Source organism: Meles meles, chromosome 4, assembly GCF_922984935.1.
Source record: "Meles meles chromosome 4, mMelMel3.1 paternal haplotype, whole genome shotgun sequence".
Lineage (NCBI taxonomy): Eukaryota > Metazoa > Chordata > Mammalia > Carnivora > Mustelidae > Meles > Meles meles.
In genome coordinates, this window is record NC_060069.1 from 97,456,630 (window position 1) to 97,473,764 (window position 17,135).

At 39.0% G+C, this 17,135-nt stretch overlaps 1 protein-coding gene across 3 annotated transcripts in view; it reads left to right on the forward strand.

Annotated features, from left to right (window-relative positions):
- The window catches only part of IGSF11 (immunoglobulin superfamily member 11), a 137,192-nt gene that overhangs the window by 117,356 nt on the left and 2,701 nt on the right, over window positions 1-17,135 (forward strand). For 2 of the 3 annotated variants that reach the window (XM_046003601.1, XM_046003603.1), the window contains exons 5-6: window positions 14,666-14,788; window positions 15,602-15,752. In XM_046003601.1, coding sequence (XP_045859557.1) covers window positions 14,666-14,788; window positions 15,602-15,752 — 274 coding nt within the window. The remainder of the gene's footprint in view (window positions 1-14,665; window positions 14,789-15,601; window positions 15,753-17,135) is intronic. The other variant, XM_046003602.1, reaches the window with a different exon arrangement.

A 17,135-nucleotide genomic window follows, 5' to 3' on the forward strand; every position in this document is an offset into this window, starting at 1 on the left:
ACAGGAAAAGGCCTCAGATCATGGGAGAGCCAGGAGTTGATCACACCAAACAGGTAAAGATGGAGGAGACATGAGTGTTATCGATTATTTCCTACATGTAAATCCAGTGATTTAAATTGGATAATAAAGGAAACACTCTAGAAGATTTGAGGAAAGCTGATCAAATAGAACAAGGGGAAAATTATAGAATTATACACAAAGTCTTCTATTTCAAGAAAATAAAATTTGGTGGCCTTGAGTGTTGCATCGTCTGTGATACGGGGTATGTTTCTTGTAGTGTTCTCAGGGCAGGTATACAAATCCTAAGTTAAAGAGTTGGCACTTAATGAAGGGGCCCCAAACAACCTGAATTATGCCTGAGAAGCTTTGAATCGTATTGATAGTCTATGGCTGTCATCAAAACCCAAAGTCCTAACTTGTGTGGTAAAGGTAGCATGTGAAAGAACCAGGGCCATGAGCCCTGTAAGAGCCTGTAAGTTTCCTATAAGAATCTCAGAAATAGGGGTGCCTGGGTGGCTCAGTGGGTTAAAGCCTCTGCCTTCGGCTCAGGTCATGATCCCAGGGTCCTGGGATCGAGCCCCACATCGGGCTCTCTGCTCCGCGGGGATCCTGCTTCCTCCTCTCTCTCTGCCTGCCTCTCTGCCTACTTGTGATCTCTCTCTGTTAAATAAATAAATAAAATCTTTAAAAAAATAGAATCTCAGAAATATTAGTGGACCTTTCCATCATTTTAAAATTTACTCAGCCCTAGATTAATTTAAAAAAAAAATTTCTCAGTGATGGGGGATAATAACTTCTGGCTTACTCTGATGATTACTGCAGTAACATTGTTCCCCATGGATTGCTAAATTGCTAAATGTTTCAGCTGCACTGTGGGGTAAATAGTTTTGTGTGTGTGTGTGTGAACTAACTTGTTAATCTCACTATTTACATGTAAGTGGCATGTTTAATCTAGCTCTTGTGTTGAAATCCTGAAAACCATATTTAAATTCCAAATTTTTCCAGTATCTATTTCAGTGACAGTTCACCTGTCTGGGCTTGTGTTGCCTTTTTTTTAATAAAGGGATTAGATAATCATTTCCAAGGTTCTTTGTATCGGCACTAAGATTCTATGATTTGTATTAAAATCATTTCTATGAAATATTGGGCTGAGTTTGGAATTACAAATGAATGCTTGAAAGTGGTGGTTTGTATGTAAGTTGAGAAATACGGTGTAGAAAGAGCCTATCACACCTCTTTGTCTCTGAATATATGTGTCAGTCAAGTTTTTTGGTATCTTCTTAGCAACTTAAATATTTTTTAGTACTTTAGGTATGAAAGTGAGCTTGAATGCTAAAGAAGAAAATGTTGGCTTTTGTAATTCAAACTCTGGATTAATTATCAGAATTACTTTGAATAACTTCATTTATCATAATAATGCACATTAAGTGAATCAGATTTTTTATTTAAATTTATCTCTCGGTACTGATAATAATAAAATAGATCTCAAAATAGTTTATAATCCCCAAATAACAGATTTTAAAAGCACTTCACTATATGTTTGCAGTTGTTTAATTAATTAATTAATTTATTTTTAAAGATTTTATTTATTTATTTGACAAACAGAGATCACAAGTAGGCAGAGAGGCAGGCAGAGAGAGAGGAGGAAGTCAGCTCCCCGCTGAGCAGAGAGCCCGGTGTGGGGCTCCATACCAAGACCCTGGGATCATGACCTGAGCCGAAGGCAGTGGCTTTAACCCACTGAGCCACCCAGGCGCCCCAACAGTTGTTTAATTTAAATTCAAGATGTATTCTCTGAGAAAAAAATATTTCCAGGGAAGGGCACTCTAGAAGTCAGATTAGTGACAGGGACATAATATTTAGGGGATTAGAATTGTCCTTGTGTGTAGGGCCTAGCATGAAGGAGCGCCTTCTGGACAAATCTGGGACAATTTGAAAATTAAAATCAGTATATAATCTGTTGAATAAAATAAAAATCCCCGAATCCTTGCTAATATGCATAAATAAATGGGAGAGAAGGAAAAGCTTTTTCTCAGTGGAATATTCCTTCCCCACTGCAGAAGGAATAGTGGAGTTTGAAAATTACCATTGATGTCAAAATAGTGGGCAAAAGTTTGATGAGGAACAAGATATTTACATAGTACCAAAGTGTGCCCCTACATATTTCTTATTAATTTTAAAGATAACTTTATAGTGGAGAGACCTGGTTGATCCCACATAACAAAGTGATCAAAGTGAACGTTACAAAAAAAACTGTTACAAACTGATACCTTATGCCTGCTAATATATGTATGATTTGAGGAGGACACGACATCATTTCTGTGGTATTCTTGTCGCAAACACAAAATCTGTATCCGGTGATGAGGAAACATCAAACAGAGGTGAAGGCAAAACTATTCCAGATTGAGAGAGACTCAGGAGTTAAGAAAATAGAATGCAGAATCCTGGATTAGAATCTGGATAGGGGAAGAAAGAGCCATAAAGGACATTACTGGTACAGTTGTTGGAATCTGAGTATAAACTGTAAAGTGGATAATAGTATTGTATTGACATTCAATTCCTTCACTTTGGAACTTGTACTGTGATATGTAAAGAATGTCTTCATTCTTAGGAAATATGAAGTACCGTTTGGCCGGTGCTTCTAAGGTCTGCACAACTGGCCCAGATTTCATTAAGTGTCTGGACCTGTGTCACAGTTCACCAGCCCCTGCCTCAGTGGTTCTCAACTGGGACAATTTCATTTGGCAATATTTGAAGACATTTTTGGTTATCACTGCTGACATAAGAGGGTGCTACCAGCAGCTAGTGGGTAGGGGCTAGGGATACCCCCACAATAAAGAATTATCTGGCCTGTGGGGCACCTGGGTGACTTAGTTAGTTGAGATCCAGCTCTTGATTTCAGCTCAGGTCATGATCTCATGGGTTGTGAGATCGAACCCTATTTCAGGCTCAGCACTCAGCACAGAGTCTGCTTATCTCTCTCCCTCTGCTTCCCCCTCTCCCCCCAACTCATTCTCTTTCTCTCAAATAAAATAAAAAAATTTTTTAAAAAGATTTTATTTATTTATTTGACAGAGAGAGATATCACAAGTAGGCAGAGAGGCAGGCAGAGAGGGGGAAGCAGGCTCCCTGCTGAGCAGAGAGCCCAATATGGGGCTCGATCCCAGGCCCTGGGATCATGACGAGTTGAATGCAGAGGCTTTAACCCACTGAGCCACCCAGGCGCCCTCAAATAAAATAAAATTTTTAAAAAGATACAAAAGAATTATCTGGCCCAAAATGCTAATGAGTGAATGACATTAATATATTTTCTAATGTTAAATATCCATGCGTTTCTGGAATAAAGTCTCTATGATTGTGATTACTTTTTAATAAACTGCCCCATTCGGTATGCTAACATTTTAATAGAATTTTTACATTTGTGATCTTAAGTGAGAATGGCCTATGATTTTTTTTTCTGTCTTCCATTGCCCTCATTCGGTTTTAGTATCAGATTACATAAGGGTATTACAAAATGAGTTAGGTACTTGTCCTTCTTTTTCTATACTCTGAAATAGTATGAATAAGATGGAGATTATTTGATGATTTTGTAAATTTGCGTATAAAAGCTTTGCCTTGCTGTTATGTTTTGTTGGTAGATTTTTGACTCCTGACTATTTTTCTAGTGATATAAGTTTACTTAGATTTTCTGTATCTTCTCTATTTTTCTTTTTCTTTTTTTTTTTTTTAAGATTTTATTTATTTATTTGAGAGAGAAAAAAGGAGTTCATGCATGACTGGGGTCAGGGTGGTGCTGGGCAGAGGGAAAGGGAGAAACAAACCCTCCACTGAGCAGGGAACACTATCTGGGGCTCAATCCCAGGACCCTGAGATCATGACCTGAGCTGAATGCAGATGTTTAACCACCTGAGCTACCCAGGCACTCCTCTTTTCTATTTTTATAGAAAACATCTTTTTTTTGTATGAGTTTATACATAATGGCATCAAGTTGTTTATATATTCTATGAAGTCAGGAGAATGTATTTAAGAGTGCAGGTTCTGGAGTCAGAGGACGTGATTTGGAATCCTGGCCCCAGGAGTGACTGGTTATGTGATCTTGTAGCTTAGTTTTCTTACGTGTGAAATGGACACAGTAAATTAGTAATTGCCTCACAGGGGTGGAATAAAGATTAAATTAAAACACTTGTAAAACTTTGAGAACAGCATCTGGCATGAATAAGCACTTAATACTAATGTTTTTTATTATCCTTAGTATTATTTTCTTGCATATTTTAAGACTCTATTATATTTCCTTTTTCATTATTAATTTTGTTTATTTATGCTTTTTCATCTTTATTTTTTGGATCAATCTTGTTAATTCAAGCTTTTGATTTTATCCGTTTGTATACTGATATTAACTCTGTTGTTCTTTTATTCATTCAACAAATATATGTTAGGCACCCACTAGGTTCCAGACACTGTTCTAGCTACTGGAGATACAGTGGAGAACAGAACAGAAATGCTTCTTTCCTTGATAGAACTTACTTTCTAGTGGATGGAGATTGAATATAAGAAATCAGTAAATTGCAGTTTGTTACCATGTGATGCCTTCTGTGGGGAAAAATATGGAGGAAGATAAAATGGAATCATTGGGGCATGAGTTGCTGTGGTGTTGAATAAAGTGCTTAGGGTAAATCTTACCAAGAGGATGATAATCTGAAAATGATGAACTTTGTGAATATGGGAGATGGAGAGTATACCAGGCAGAAGGAACTGCCATCTGAAGGCCCTGAGACCAGAATGTGCCTGGTGTTTGGGATGAACAGCAGAGAGGCCAGTGTGTTTGGAGTGGAGCAAGTGAGGCGGAGGAGAGTAAGAGGAGAGTAAGAACTACCTAAAATTGGTCTTTAGTATATGTGCTGCCGAAGCGAGTACTAAAATTGGTCTTTAAAAAGCTGTTAAAAACAAACAGTTTTAACACTGACAAGCCTACCGGAATAATGCTGATGGCAAGCTTTAAACAGCTTTAAGTGTTGAATGTTAATTGGGGGAAGGGGAGAAGAAGAAATTATTAGTTGGACCTACATTTAAATGAGTCTGTAAGTAGAACCTCTAGTTGAATGTATTTCCAGTTTAATGAATTTCAACAAAATGAACAAATCCTTTGCCTTGGTGTTAGTGTCTTAACTTTTATTTTTAAACTTGTGGCATCTTGACTAAAGGAATTGAATCCTGGAATCAGAATATTGAATCAGGAATTGAATCCTGGAATCAGATGTCCAGTTACAGGTGCTAGGATGGGGATACAGGCACCTCACAGATTCTGTGGGTGTAGGTGCAGACGACCATAATGAAGTCAGTATCACAGTAAAGCAAGTCCAGTGAATTCTCTGGTTTCCCAGTGGCTGTAAAAGTTTTGTTTGCACTATATGGTAGTCTGTCAAGGGTGCAATAGCATCATGTCTGAAAAAACAATGTATGTACCTTAATTTCAAAGTACTTTATTTCTAAAACATGCCAACCATCATCTGCGCTTTCCATGAGTTACAGTCATTTAGCCTTGTGGAAGGTCTTGGCTCCCTCTTGATTGTTGTTGTGGGTTAGTGTGACTGGCCATTGCTCACAATAAGACAGCAATGAAGTTAGCCATATTGATTGACTCTTCCTTTCATGAATGTCTCTGTAACATGGGGTGCTCTTTGATAGGATATTCCCACAGTAGAACGTCCTTCAGAATTGGAATCAGTCCTCTCAAACCCTGCCACTGTTTTTATCATGTAAGTTTATGTCAGATTCTGAATCCTTTGTCATGTTTTCAACAGTCTTCATAGCATCTTCACCAGGAGTAGATTCTATCTCAAGAAACCATTTTCTTTGCTGATCCACAGGAAGCAGCTGCTCATCCTTTAAGCATTCTAGCATGAGATTGCCCCAATTCAGTCACCTCTTCAGGATCCATTTCTAATTCTAGTTCTCTTACTATTTCTACCACATCTGCACTTACTTCCTCCACTGAGGTCTTGAACCCCTCAAGGTCATCCTTGAGGGTTGGACCCAACTTCTTCTAAACTCCTCTTAAGCTATTTGACTTCTTCCTATGAATCATGAATGTTTTTAATGGCATTTAGAATATTAAGTCCTTTCAAGACTCAGGTCCATCAGAGGAATCACTACCTATGGCAATGGTATCCTTAGGAAATGTATTTCTTAAATAGTAAGACTTGAACGTCAGAATTGCTCCTTAATCCATGGGTGGCAGGATGGATGTTGTATTAGCAGGCACAGAAACATTAACCATGTTGTCCATCTCCTTCAGAGTTCTTGGATGACCAGATACATTGTCACTGAGCAGTGATATTTTGAAAGAAATCTTCCTTTATTCTGAGCATTAGGTCTCAACAGTGAGCTTAAAAGACTCAGTACACCTTGTTGTAAACAGACATACTATCATCTAGGCTTTGTTGTTCCCTTTATAGGGCACAGGCATGGTAGATTTAGCATAATTCCTAAAGGTCCTAGGGTTTTCAGAATGGTAAATGAGTTTTGGTTTCAACTTAAAGTCATCAGCTGCACTAGCCCCTAATGAAAGAGTAAGCTTGTCCTTTGAAGCTTTGAAGCTAGGCCTTGACTTCCATCTCATTATGAAAGTCCTAGATGGGTATCTTCTTCCAGGAGAAGACTATTTTGGTTACATTGAAAATCTGTTGTTTAGTGTGGCCACATGGATTATCTGAGCTGGGTCTTCTGGAGAACATCTGCAGCTTCTCCATCAGCACGTGTTGCTTCCCCTTGCACTTTCATGTTATGGAGACGGTTTCTTTCCTTAACCCTCATGAACCCACCTCTGCTGGCTTCCAAATTTTCTTCTGCAGCTTCCTCACCTTTCTCAGCCTTCCTAGAAATGAAGGGAGTTAGGGATATGCTTTGGATTAGGCTTTGGCTTAAGGGGTTGTTGTTGCTGGTTTGATCTTCTCTCCAGAACACTGAAACTTTCTCAGTATCAGCAATAAAGCTGTTTCACTTTGTCACTCCTGTGTTCACTAGAGTAGCACTTATAATTTCCCCCAAGAGTTTTCCCTTTGTATTAACAACTTGGACAACTGTTTGGTGCAAGAGGCCTAACTTTTAATCTATCTCAGCTTTCAACATGCCTTTTTTGCTAAGTTTAATAATTTGTAGCTTTTGATTTAAAGTAGAGATGTGTGACTCTTGCTTTTACTTGAACACTTAGAGGTCATTGTAAGGTTATTAATTAGCCTGTCCCTGGGGTGAGGGAGAGAGATGGGAGAATAGCCAGTCACTAGAGCAGTCAACACACACAAAACCTTTGTCCATTAAGTTTGCTGTCTTACAGGGGTACATTTTGTGGCACTCCGAAACAATTACAATAGTAACATCAAAGATCACCATAACCCATATAATAATAATGGAAAAGTTTGATTACCGTGAGAATTACCACAAGGTGACACAGAGATACAAAGTGAGCAGATGCTCTTGGAGAATGGTACCAATAGACTTGTTCAACCCAAGGTTGTCACAAACTATCAATTCGTGAAAAGCGCAGTTATCTGTGAGGTACAATAAAACAAGGTATGGCTGTATAGATGATGAGAAACTTGTTAACTGTATTGTTTAAATATCCTTACCAATATTTTATCTATTTCAGTTATTATTTTATGAGAGAGATGTGTTTCAAAATCACACAGTAGGATTGTGGATTTGTCACTTTGTCCCTGCAGTTATGCCAATTTTTTGATGTACCCTCAGTTTGTGTCATTATCTGCTTACAGAGTGTTATGTCTTCCTGATTTTCTATGCTTAATATGCATTTTTACCTTATTTTAATTGTTACTAAAATTCCTCAGTAGGTTTCTTTGGTTAGTTCTTGCTGGTATGTTTCTATTTTATGGTTCATTTACTTTCAGGTTTCCATGTTTTAAGTTTTAGTTTTGTTTAGCTTATAAGCAGCATGTGTTTGGACTTAATTTGGATTTCAGTCTACAGTCTGAGAGCCTTGTTCTTTGATTGGCTCCACTTACATTAATTGTGATAATAGATATAGCTCGATTAATTTCTACACTTGATCTTACACATGACCTTACAATGACCTCTAAGTGTTCAAGTAAAAGCAAGAGTCACACATCTCTACTTTAAATCAAAAGCAAGCCAAAAGGTTGAGAAGCGATTAGTTTGATAATTTCTAATATTTTATGATTTTCATCTACCAGGCTTTTTCTTTTACTCTTTCTCCATACTGTCTACTGATTATTTCAGTATATTTTTTTAAAATCATGCATTTTTCCTTCATTGTTCCTAACAAATCCTCTGTTGTCCTTATCCTTTCATAATTTAATACAGTAAAGAGCAGTGATTAACTCTTCTGCTTGCTGCTTGCTTGAGAACTCTGCAGAACTTAGTATGGAAACTAGGATGGAGCAGGAGAGTGTCTCAAACATTACTGTAGTCCGACTCTGTCACGTTACCAGGGAGAAGCCTGATGCCCAGAGAGGATACCAGGTTTGTCCAGGGTCTACATAGAAAGCACTCCCATTTTTTGCCACATTCTGACATAAAGAAGCAGGTCCTGTGCAATGTTCAGTCCTCCCTCTTTAAAAATTAAATACCAGCAATTGTCACACTATATGGATTTGTTTATACAGTTGTCCATTCTTTGAATATATGTGTGCCTGTGTATGCATATGTACACGTACAGACACAACCCTTATTCTGTGTAACTACTTCAGGGTAGGGTGTTTGAGAAAGTAGAGAAATAGAAACAGAGATGTTTCTTTATTCTAGAGCTCACTGTCTAATGGGGGAAACAGAGATAGATAATTTTAGTGCTACTGAATATTGAATGCTATAAACATGTTTATTGTTAACCTTTGTTCTCCCCCAAAGAGTCTAGGAAGAACATTATAGGGAAAGAGTTTCCTGAACGGAAAAGGATCTTAAAGGATGAGTAGAAGTTTTACCAGGTAAAAGGGGCTATTATCAGTAGAGGGAGTCATGCATGCAAAATCTTGCAAATGTAAAAGTTTGATGCTTTAAAGTGAGAAAATCTATGAAGCTGACATAAAGATTCATGAAGGTTTGGTGAAGGAGGAGTTTGGAAGGTTCAGGTCCAGATTGTGAAAGGCATTGTGTAGCATTCAGGGAATTTGGATGTTGTCTTTGAGACTGTGGGTGTTCCCAGGCTATTTATAAAGCAAGAAAAGATATCCAGATCTGCATTTTAGAAACAGCTGAAGCAGTCAGGGTGTAAGATTGATAGCCTGGTCGTAGATGTGAGACTTTGATAATAGCTCCATCATGAAAGGAAGAGGACTGGAACTAAGACCCTTGTGATGGGGATGGAGAAGGGATGGGGAGCGGTGAGGGGTGGGATTCAGGAGACTGAAGACAAAAATCAACAAGACATGGTACTCAGAAAAGACTCAGAATTAACTCAGATTTCTGTCTTAGGCCCATTGAAGGAATACTAACTGTATTAGCTCAGAGAAGTAATACTTAGAGATTTGCTTAAGGAAGGGAGTGAGTGAGTGGTCCTCTGAGGGCCAAAATAATGATAACAGGTAACATTTCTTGAGCATTAAGTACTATTCTTCTTTGAGAATTAAAGCTTAACAGTCAACATAGAGACGTACTGATTCAAACGAATCCACTGATGTCAAATTAAAAGCAAGAACGCTCAGAGTCAACATTTCTGGGATCCTGGACAGAAGTGAGTAGGAGAGAAGCAGTCACGATCTAATCAGTTTTGCTTGGAGCTGTTGCCATGTTGTGAGTGCGTAGTTGTGCCCCAGTCTGTTACTAATGGTGAGTCACTCTTGCAAATAAATATTAATAAGTTTATATACATAATATATTTCATACACATACTGTGTGAGTGGTATTCTGGGAATAACAAGTTTTAAAAGCAAAAGTCCTTAGCTTGGTAATTTTGATTGTGATTCTATGTAATGTTGTTAATACTGGGGGTTCCAAATGTTTCGTTATTCACATATTACCCAGTAATGTTCATCATTTTTTTCCAGTGTTTGAATATTTGCTGTGGATTTCAATGCTTTGTAAATACTCAAATAGAAGAAATGCAAAGAGAAGAAGATGGGAATATTGGTTTGGAAATACACTGACATGAAATCAGAAATGAATTTAAAATCTGAATTGGCAATAGGAGTATCTGTTTCAGTGGTGAAGCCAAAGCTGAGCAAACAGACAAAATATTTTCATCATGAAATTAAAAAAAAGAAAGCTAATAGGAAGCAGTGTGTATCTTAATGTGTGTCTCAAAGATACTTTAGATAGTATCTTAATGGGAACACTTTCTTTCCCTGTGCTTTCTTCATCTATATCTTAATTCAACAAATATCAACACAAAAATGAAATAAAATTATCAGTGTCTAGAAAATTTGGCAAGAAGAAGATCAGGATTATTGGATAGTATACTTAATGCTACATAGTGTTTTAAAATTTTCTTTTAGAATGACTATTTAAATATTAAGTATTTGTGATGTTATCTTTGAATTTTTAAATAGGTTTTAATTTGACATGTATTTTGTGATATTGCTGTCCTTTTGACTAATTATCAAATGTATCGCGTTAAGATCATTTTTTATGTAGTATTGAAATATTTAATTTTGTTATAATAATTGGTTCAAATAACAATAAACCATGTATGCATTATTATTTTTTTCTTACAGGATACTTCTGGAACTTTTATTTGAGAAATGACTGACTGTTTATTATTATGGTCACTTATTATTCCAAAGTACATAAATCATATGAAAGTATAGAATAATTCATGACTGAGAATTCCTATCTCTCAACCTCAGATCCTAAGTATTAATATCTGTTGGGGATTTGGAGACATCCAGCATTTTCCCAATTTCTTGACTGATTTTTCCTATGATTCAGAAAATTATATAAGTTTCCAAAGTGATGCTGGGATGGAATTCCTACAGGGAAGCTTTACCAGGTACTATACTGTGCCTGTTGCGTGCATTACCTCATTTCGTCCTGACAGCAACCCGCAATATGGAGGTTAGGTTGGTAGCTCTGTGTCACACGTGAGGAAACCAGCTGGTCAGTGGTAGGGAAGATCCCTGTGTTTTCCAAACTGTGGTTCCACACAGTTGAACTTCACCTATTATTAAAAGAAGGAAGACCATAAGAACATTTATTTTCTAACTTCAGTTCAACAAATTACTTCTGAACCAGAGCAGGCCAAGTGAAGTGACAGACTGAGTTGAAGAATTAGTCCTTTTCACTTGAGAAAGAGCCCTGTGCTTGTGGCTGGAAGCAGCCCCCTGCTTGCTAAGGAGGGGCTCCCGTCTGCTCTTTGCCTTGATTACACAAACAGTGCAGTCCTGCTTCTGGCTAATCCTCTCTTATCAATGTGCCTCCTTCCCTGCTTAGATTCTGAATTAGCTCTAGCATGCCATGTCAGCCTCCGTTAGGAAGCATTTGTTCTATCAGTCTGCAGTCCCTGTTGATGGAGATAAGAGGAAGAACAGTGACTTCACCTTCTAAAAATAACCTTTTAAAGCACGAATCTTTATTTTACCTCTTTCTACATGCCGTAATGCTGCTTCGTTAAGCTGTTAAAAGTTTCCCCGATGATCTCTATGAAAATGTCGACAACATTACTGGTTTGGTGTGAGCTGATCAAATTCCTAGAACTTCAGGGCTTAGGAAAATGGCAGCACAGTGTTTGGAATTGCAGGGCTAGTTGCCCAGAGATTATGGTTTTCTTGCTTGGTGACATCTGGTAATGTATTGAAGATGGAGTGGGGCAGATGGCTTAGTTTAACAGCAGCCGTGTAACATTGCATGGTGAGGAAATACCCTGCAGATGCACCCTATGGAATATTGTGGTTTAATAAACCAAGCATATGTACGGTGCCTATAAGCTTTGGATATGGAGAGACCTGATTTTACAGATTGTTACTGCCTCTGTACTGTGTGATCCTGAACAAATTGTGTAGCTTCTCTGAACTTTTTCATCTTTGAAAAGTAACAAATATAAGACCTAGGATTTTTGTTTGTTTGTTTGAATTCCAGTATAGTTAACATCCAGTGTTATATTCGTTTCAGGTGTACAATACAGTGATTCCACAATTCCATACATCACCCAGAGCTCACCATGTTAAGTGTGCTCTTTAATTCCCTTCACCTATTTCACCCACCCCCCACCCACTTCCCGTCTGGTGACCCTCAGTTTGTTCTCCGTATAAAACCTGGGATTTTAACGATTAGATGATGCAGATGTAAAACTCTTAGTACAGCACATATGGTACAAGCAGACACTGAAGAGTTTCTGAGGATGATGAGGCAGTGATGAACAAGACAAACCAAGCCACCACCCCCCCTTTTTTTAGAGAGAGCATGCAGGGGAGAGGCAGAGGGAAAGAATCTCGAGCAGACTCCTTGCTGAGCACAGAGCCTGACGTGGGGCTTGATCCCACCACCCTGAGTTCATGACCTGAGCCGAAATCAAGAGTCGAAGGCTCGACTGAGCCACCCAGGCACCCCCCCCCCAACTTCTTTTAATGAGACAAGTAGGCAGGGAATGACATCAAATGGGGTTAAGTGCCCGCACGAGAGAACACATGATGCTGAAGAGCACACAGGAGGGGCACTTCATGAAGGTCTGGGAGAGCAAGATGCAAACACAGGAGAAATCAGTTTCCTCCCAGACTGGCCCAGCTCCTGAGTGCATTCACTGAAAGGCTCCACGCATTAATAGCCCTCGGAGCTGTTTGTCAAGGAAAAGGGACTAATACAAAAGTGCAAACAAAGTAACCACCAAATATATTGACTTTGTCCAGTACAATTCAAATGTCCAAATTCTTTGAGCATCATGTTCTGAATAAGTAAGCTACCCTTCTCATGTGGATTTGACCCTTTAAATGTTCCCATTGGGGACGCCTGGGTGGCTCAGTGGGTTAAGCCTCTGCCTTCAGCTCAGGTCATGATTCCGGGGTCCTGGGATTGAGCCCCACGTTGGGCTCCCTGCTCCAGAGGAAGCCTGCTTCTCCTTCTTTCTCTGCCTCTCTCCCTCTCTCTGTCTCTCATGAATAAATAAAATCTTTTAAAAAGAAAAAAAATGTTCAGATTAAAAAAACAAAAGCAAGAAAAAAAATGTCCTTTCTTGAGCTTGTTTAAGTTATTTCCAAAAGGTGCTCACTATGTATTTATTTCTTAAATGACTTAACCAACAAATGCATACAGTCTGTGGTTAGGTTTGCTTTTGCTGACCCGTGTTCTCTGCTTCTGCCTTTGCTCTAGATAGAAATGAAGACTGCCAGCAGAAACAAGATAATGTTAGTTTCGCAAAAATAGCCCAGGGTAGGGGGAGCTCCAGGTGTTGCCCTAGGAACACATGCACTTGGTGCCAGAAATGTGCCATCAGGACGTTTTCTACTTCTAAATTTGCAGCTATTTTGAGTGGTTGAGAAGATTGGATGTGTTATATTCTGCCCAAGGGAGGCAGGGAAGCCTAGAGCTTAGATGTAAGACATCCCCCCATCTAACTCCAATTTTGTGTGTCTAGTTGTATAACCGTATTCCTCAGAGCCACAGTCTCCTTACCTGTTCAGTGAGATAAGTAATAATACCTCAGCATCATAGTAAAGATTAAGATAATACTATAAAAGCTTAACCAATGCTTGGCATGTAGTAATAGCAACTACTAATCTTAGTTTTTTTATTATTACTGTAATCTGCATTTTATTTACAAGGAATAAATAATCTATGCTAATGTTGATGAATTAATAAAATACGAACAACTGAAACATTTCTGGATAATATCAATGTGGGGGACTTGAACATTGCACTGCTCCTCTCCTGCTATGGGGAGTACAGTTGACAGCCAGCCTCAACTGCTCCCTCTAGACTCTGCCACTGCTTTGCACCCAGACCAGGTTTCACCGAGGCTGCCCTCAACCAGGGAATGGGCACAGTGGCAGTCCTCCAGGGTGTGGGACTCCTTTAACAGGTGACTTTAGTGCAGGTCCTCCCCCGCAGCCTGATGGAGACTTCCCTAACCTGAGGTCTCAATCAGAGATGCCCCCTGCCTGACCCTCCTTCCTTGTCTCTCCGCTCCACGGGGTCCAGACCTGCACTGCCCTCGGAGGCTCTCCTACCCTCTCCACCTTCCTCTCCGTTTTCTGAACTGGTATTTCTTCCAATAAACCCTTGGCTTATCTTGGTATTGGTTTCGTGGAGCATCTGGACTTGCAGTTATAATAGTTGTTGGAAGTAACAATCAGCACCCTTGAGCACAGAGTGGAACTTTTCTCCATCAAGTATAAAGTGAACATTAATGAGTTTAGCTTCATCCTGATGGCATCGCATTTCCTCAGAACTAAAGTTTGATGTTACTGATCATAATTTCTCTAGCACAGGCCTTAGCCACTGCTTCCTCAGGGGAGGGCTACTCACATTTAAGACCGCAGACTAACAGCAGATTAGGCTGTAAGATTGCACTTAGGACAGCCCTCCCTCCATGTCTCTGGGTCTTTAATGTGATGTGATTTTAGTGTTTTCATGAACCAAGAAAATCTCTTCGGCAAAGGCTATGGAGGGCTCTTCAGTATTTATTTTTGTATTTTCCTACTGATTTCTTCTGTTTTCTTGTTTTTTTTTCCCCTAACTCCTCACTTGATTATGATTTTTGTGACAGACCAGGTCCAGGGGACAGTCACCATTCGGAACATCAGTGCTCTGTCTTCAGGCCTGTACCAGTGCGTGGCTTCAAATGCCATCGGAACCAGCACCTGTCTGTTAGATCTCCAGGTTATTTCACGTAAGTATATAAAATTCTGATGTTGACTCTGAGTCTGGAACACCAAGATCTTTGTTAAACCAGGGAATGAAGAGTTTCTCTTAATTTTTTTTAGGTTGTTTGAAGATTAAGTATAAATTTTCTTGGGTTTATTAGTTATTGAAATGTGTATAAATGTCTTAGTATACTTTTCAGCCTCAGCGATATGACATGTTTTTTATGACAGAATGTCTTTCTCCTCAGGATCAATAGAATCAAGTCAGTCACTTGTCTTCAAGTGATTGCCTAGTCCTATTGACATTACAAAAACTTGTGATGATCTCATGGCCACGGCAAGACCTTCTTTTATTTTCTCCTAATCCCTTTATATCTGCTTAATTGCTAGGTGGCCAGGTCATAAATAAGCAATGCAGAAATTTTCCCTTTATTTGAGAGTTCTGGGCTATTTGAATTCCACTTACAAAAAGTATTGACCCTGTTGGGCTGAGGTGGTTGTTATCGCACTGATTGCCAGGGTTCCTCTGGGCCGATCAGACAGGTGAGCATCTTTGGCCTGTTCTGCTCTAAGTGTTGTTCTACTGACATGGTGAGTCCTATAATGTTCATTCATTCAGCGAGTGTTTGTGAGCCTCCTGTGTGTGAGTCCCAGCCACTGAAGACACAGAAAACTAACCAAGGTTTAATTTTATGAGGATGCAACACTTTGGGCAATCTGTGCATTTTAAGAAGATTCTGTGGTAAACTTACATATTTATGAAGTTGCATGAGTGTATGCTATTTCTCTTTCTCTCTCTTTTTTTTGTTCTTTAAATCTACCTTAAATATATTTTGCAGCCCAGCCCAGGAGCATTGGACTAATAGCTGGAGCCATTGGCACTGGTGCAGTTATTATCATTTTTTGCATTGCACTAATTTTAGGGGCATTCTTTTACTGGAGAAGCAAAAATAAAGAGGAGGAGGAAGAAGAAATTCCTAACGAAATAAGGTTTGTGCATCAGAAAATTCGTCTTGCATGGCCAGTGTCTGTATTTCTATTGATTTTGGCAGCTAGGACTTCTTTGCTAATCCAATGGCTGTGTTGGCCTAGACAGTTAAAGTGCCAAGTCCTATTTTCTTGTATGTTATATCACTTTTACTCATTTACTGGGTCATGAAAGAGGAAGAGGGTCCCATATGTGCCCAACTAGGAGGACACATGTGAAGAATTCCTTCACCTTCCATAGTTCCCAGGTAGGTGGGGTTAAGGTGGCTGCCACAGAAGAAAAGTTAGTTTAGGAAAGGTGTTTGACATTGGCATTTATATGGAAGCTAGAAGGAACACCCCAAGAGCATACCAGTTCCTGTGCACACAGGCCAAAGCCTATGGCTTGGTGTGAAAGACAGTTCAGTCAAGGATATGAACATCTTTAGACAACAATGTGAAAATCATCTTTATTTTATTTTTAAAATTTTTTCATTATGTTCAGTTAGCCACTGTATAGCACATCATTAGTTTTTGATGTAGTGTTCAATTATTAATTAGTTATACCTTTAACACCCAGTGCTTATCACAGCAGGAAAATCATCTTTAAAGAAAAGTGACTCTTGGCATGTTATAAGGATAGGGGAGTTCAAGCTCCCTCTCTATCCCTATCATGTTGTACCACGTAGTATCCTTGTTGAAAATGCTTTAATGACTCCAGTCTACTTAGTGTGATCCACACAGTCCTTCAGGACTGACCTTCCCCTGCTTCCCTAGTCCTCTGTCACTACTTCCATGGTCACTGGTGTTCCAGTCTGTTCTGTAGCCTCTCGTGCTTCAGGGTCTTTGCTTAAGCCTCCACCCTCTTCTGGCACCAAACTCCTACCCTTTTCATCCATTTCTTTCATAAATTACTTGATCTGATTCAAGACCAGTCCAGGTATCACCTCCTCACAGAAGCTGACCCTAGTCCCTGTCCAGCCTTTCAGAGTTGGAGATGTTCTTTAATTGATTGGCACTCTCGTTTGGCCATAGGCTTCTGGGTTATAGGAGCTGTGTCTTTTTTTTACATGAAACCTCTAGTAGAGTGCCTGATACTCAATAAATGTTGAATGAATTAACATCTTAAGTTAAATTAATGACTTATCTTAGCCTCTTGTAATTCTTTACACAACAAGCTCAGTGGCTCCCTTCAAGGTCTATTTTCCTATTTATAGCAAAAAAATATATAAGCATACATATATAAATACCACACATATATATTCACACACATTTTTTTTCAGGTATATTGGAAATTATAGTCTGAGAGATTTGACATTACTTTTTCTACCTTTGGCTATTGAGAAGCTGAGGGAACATTTTTCTTGAGCATTGTCTCAAAGGGAATGAGTGCCAGAGCTGAGGACA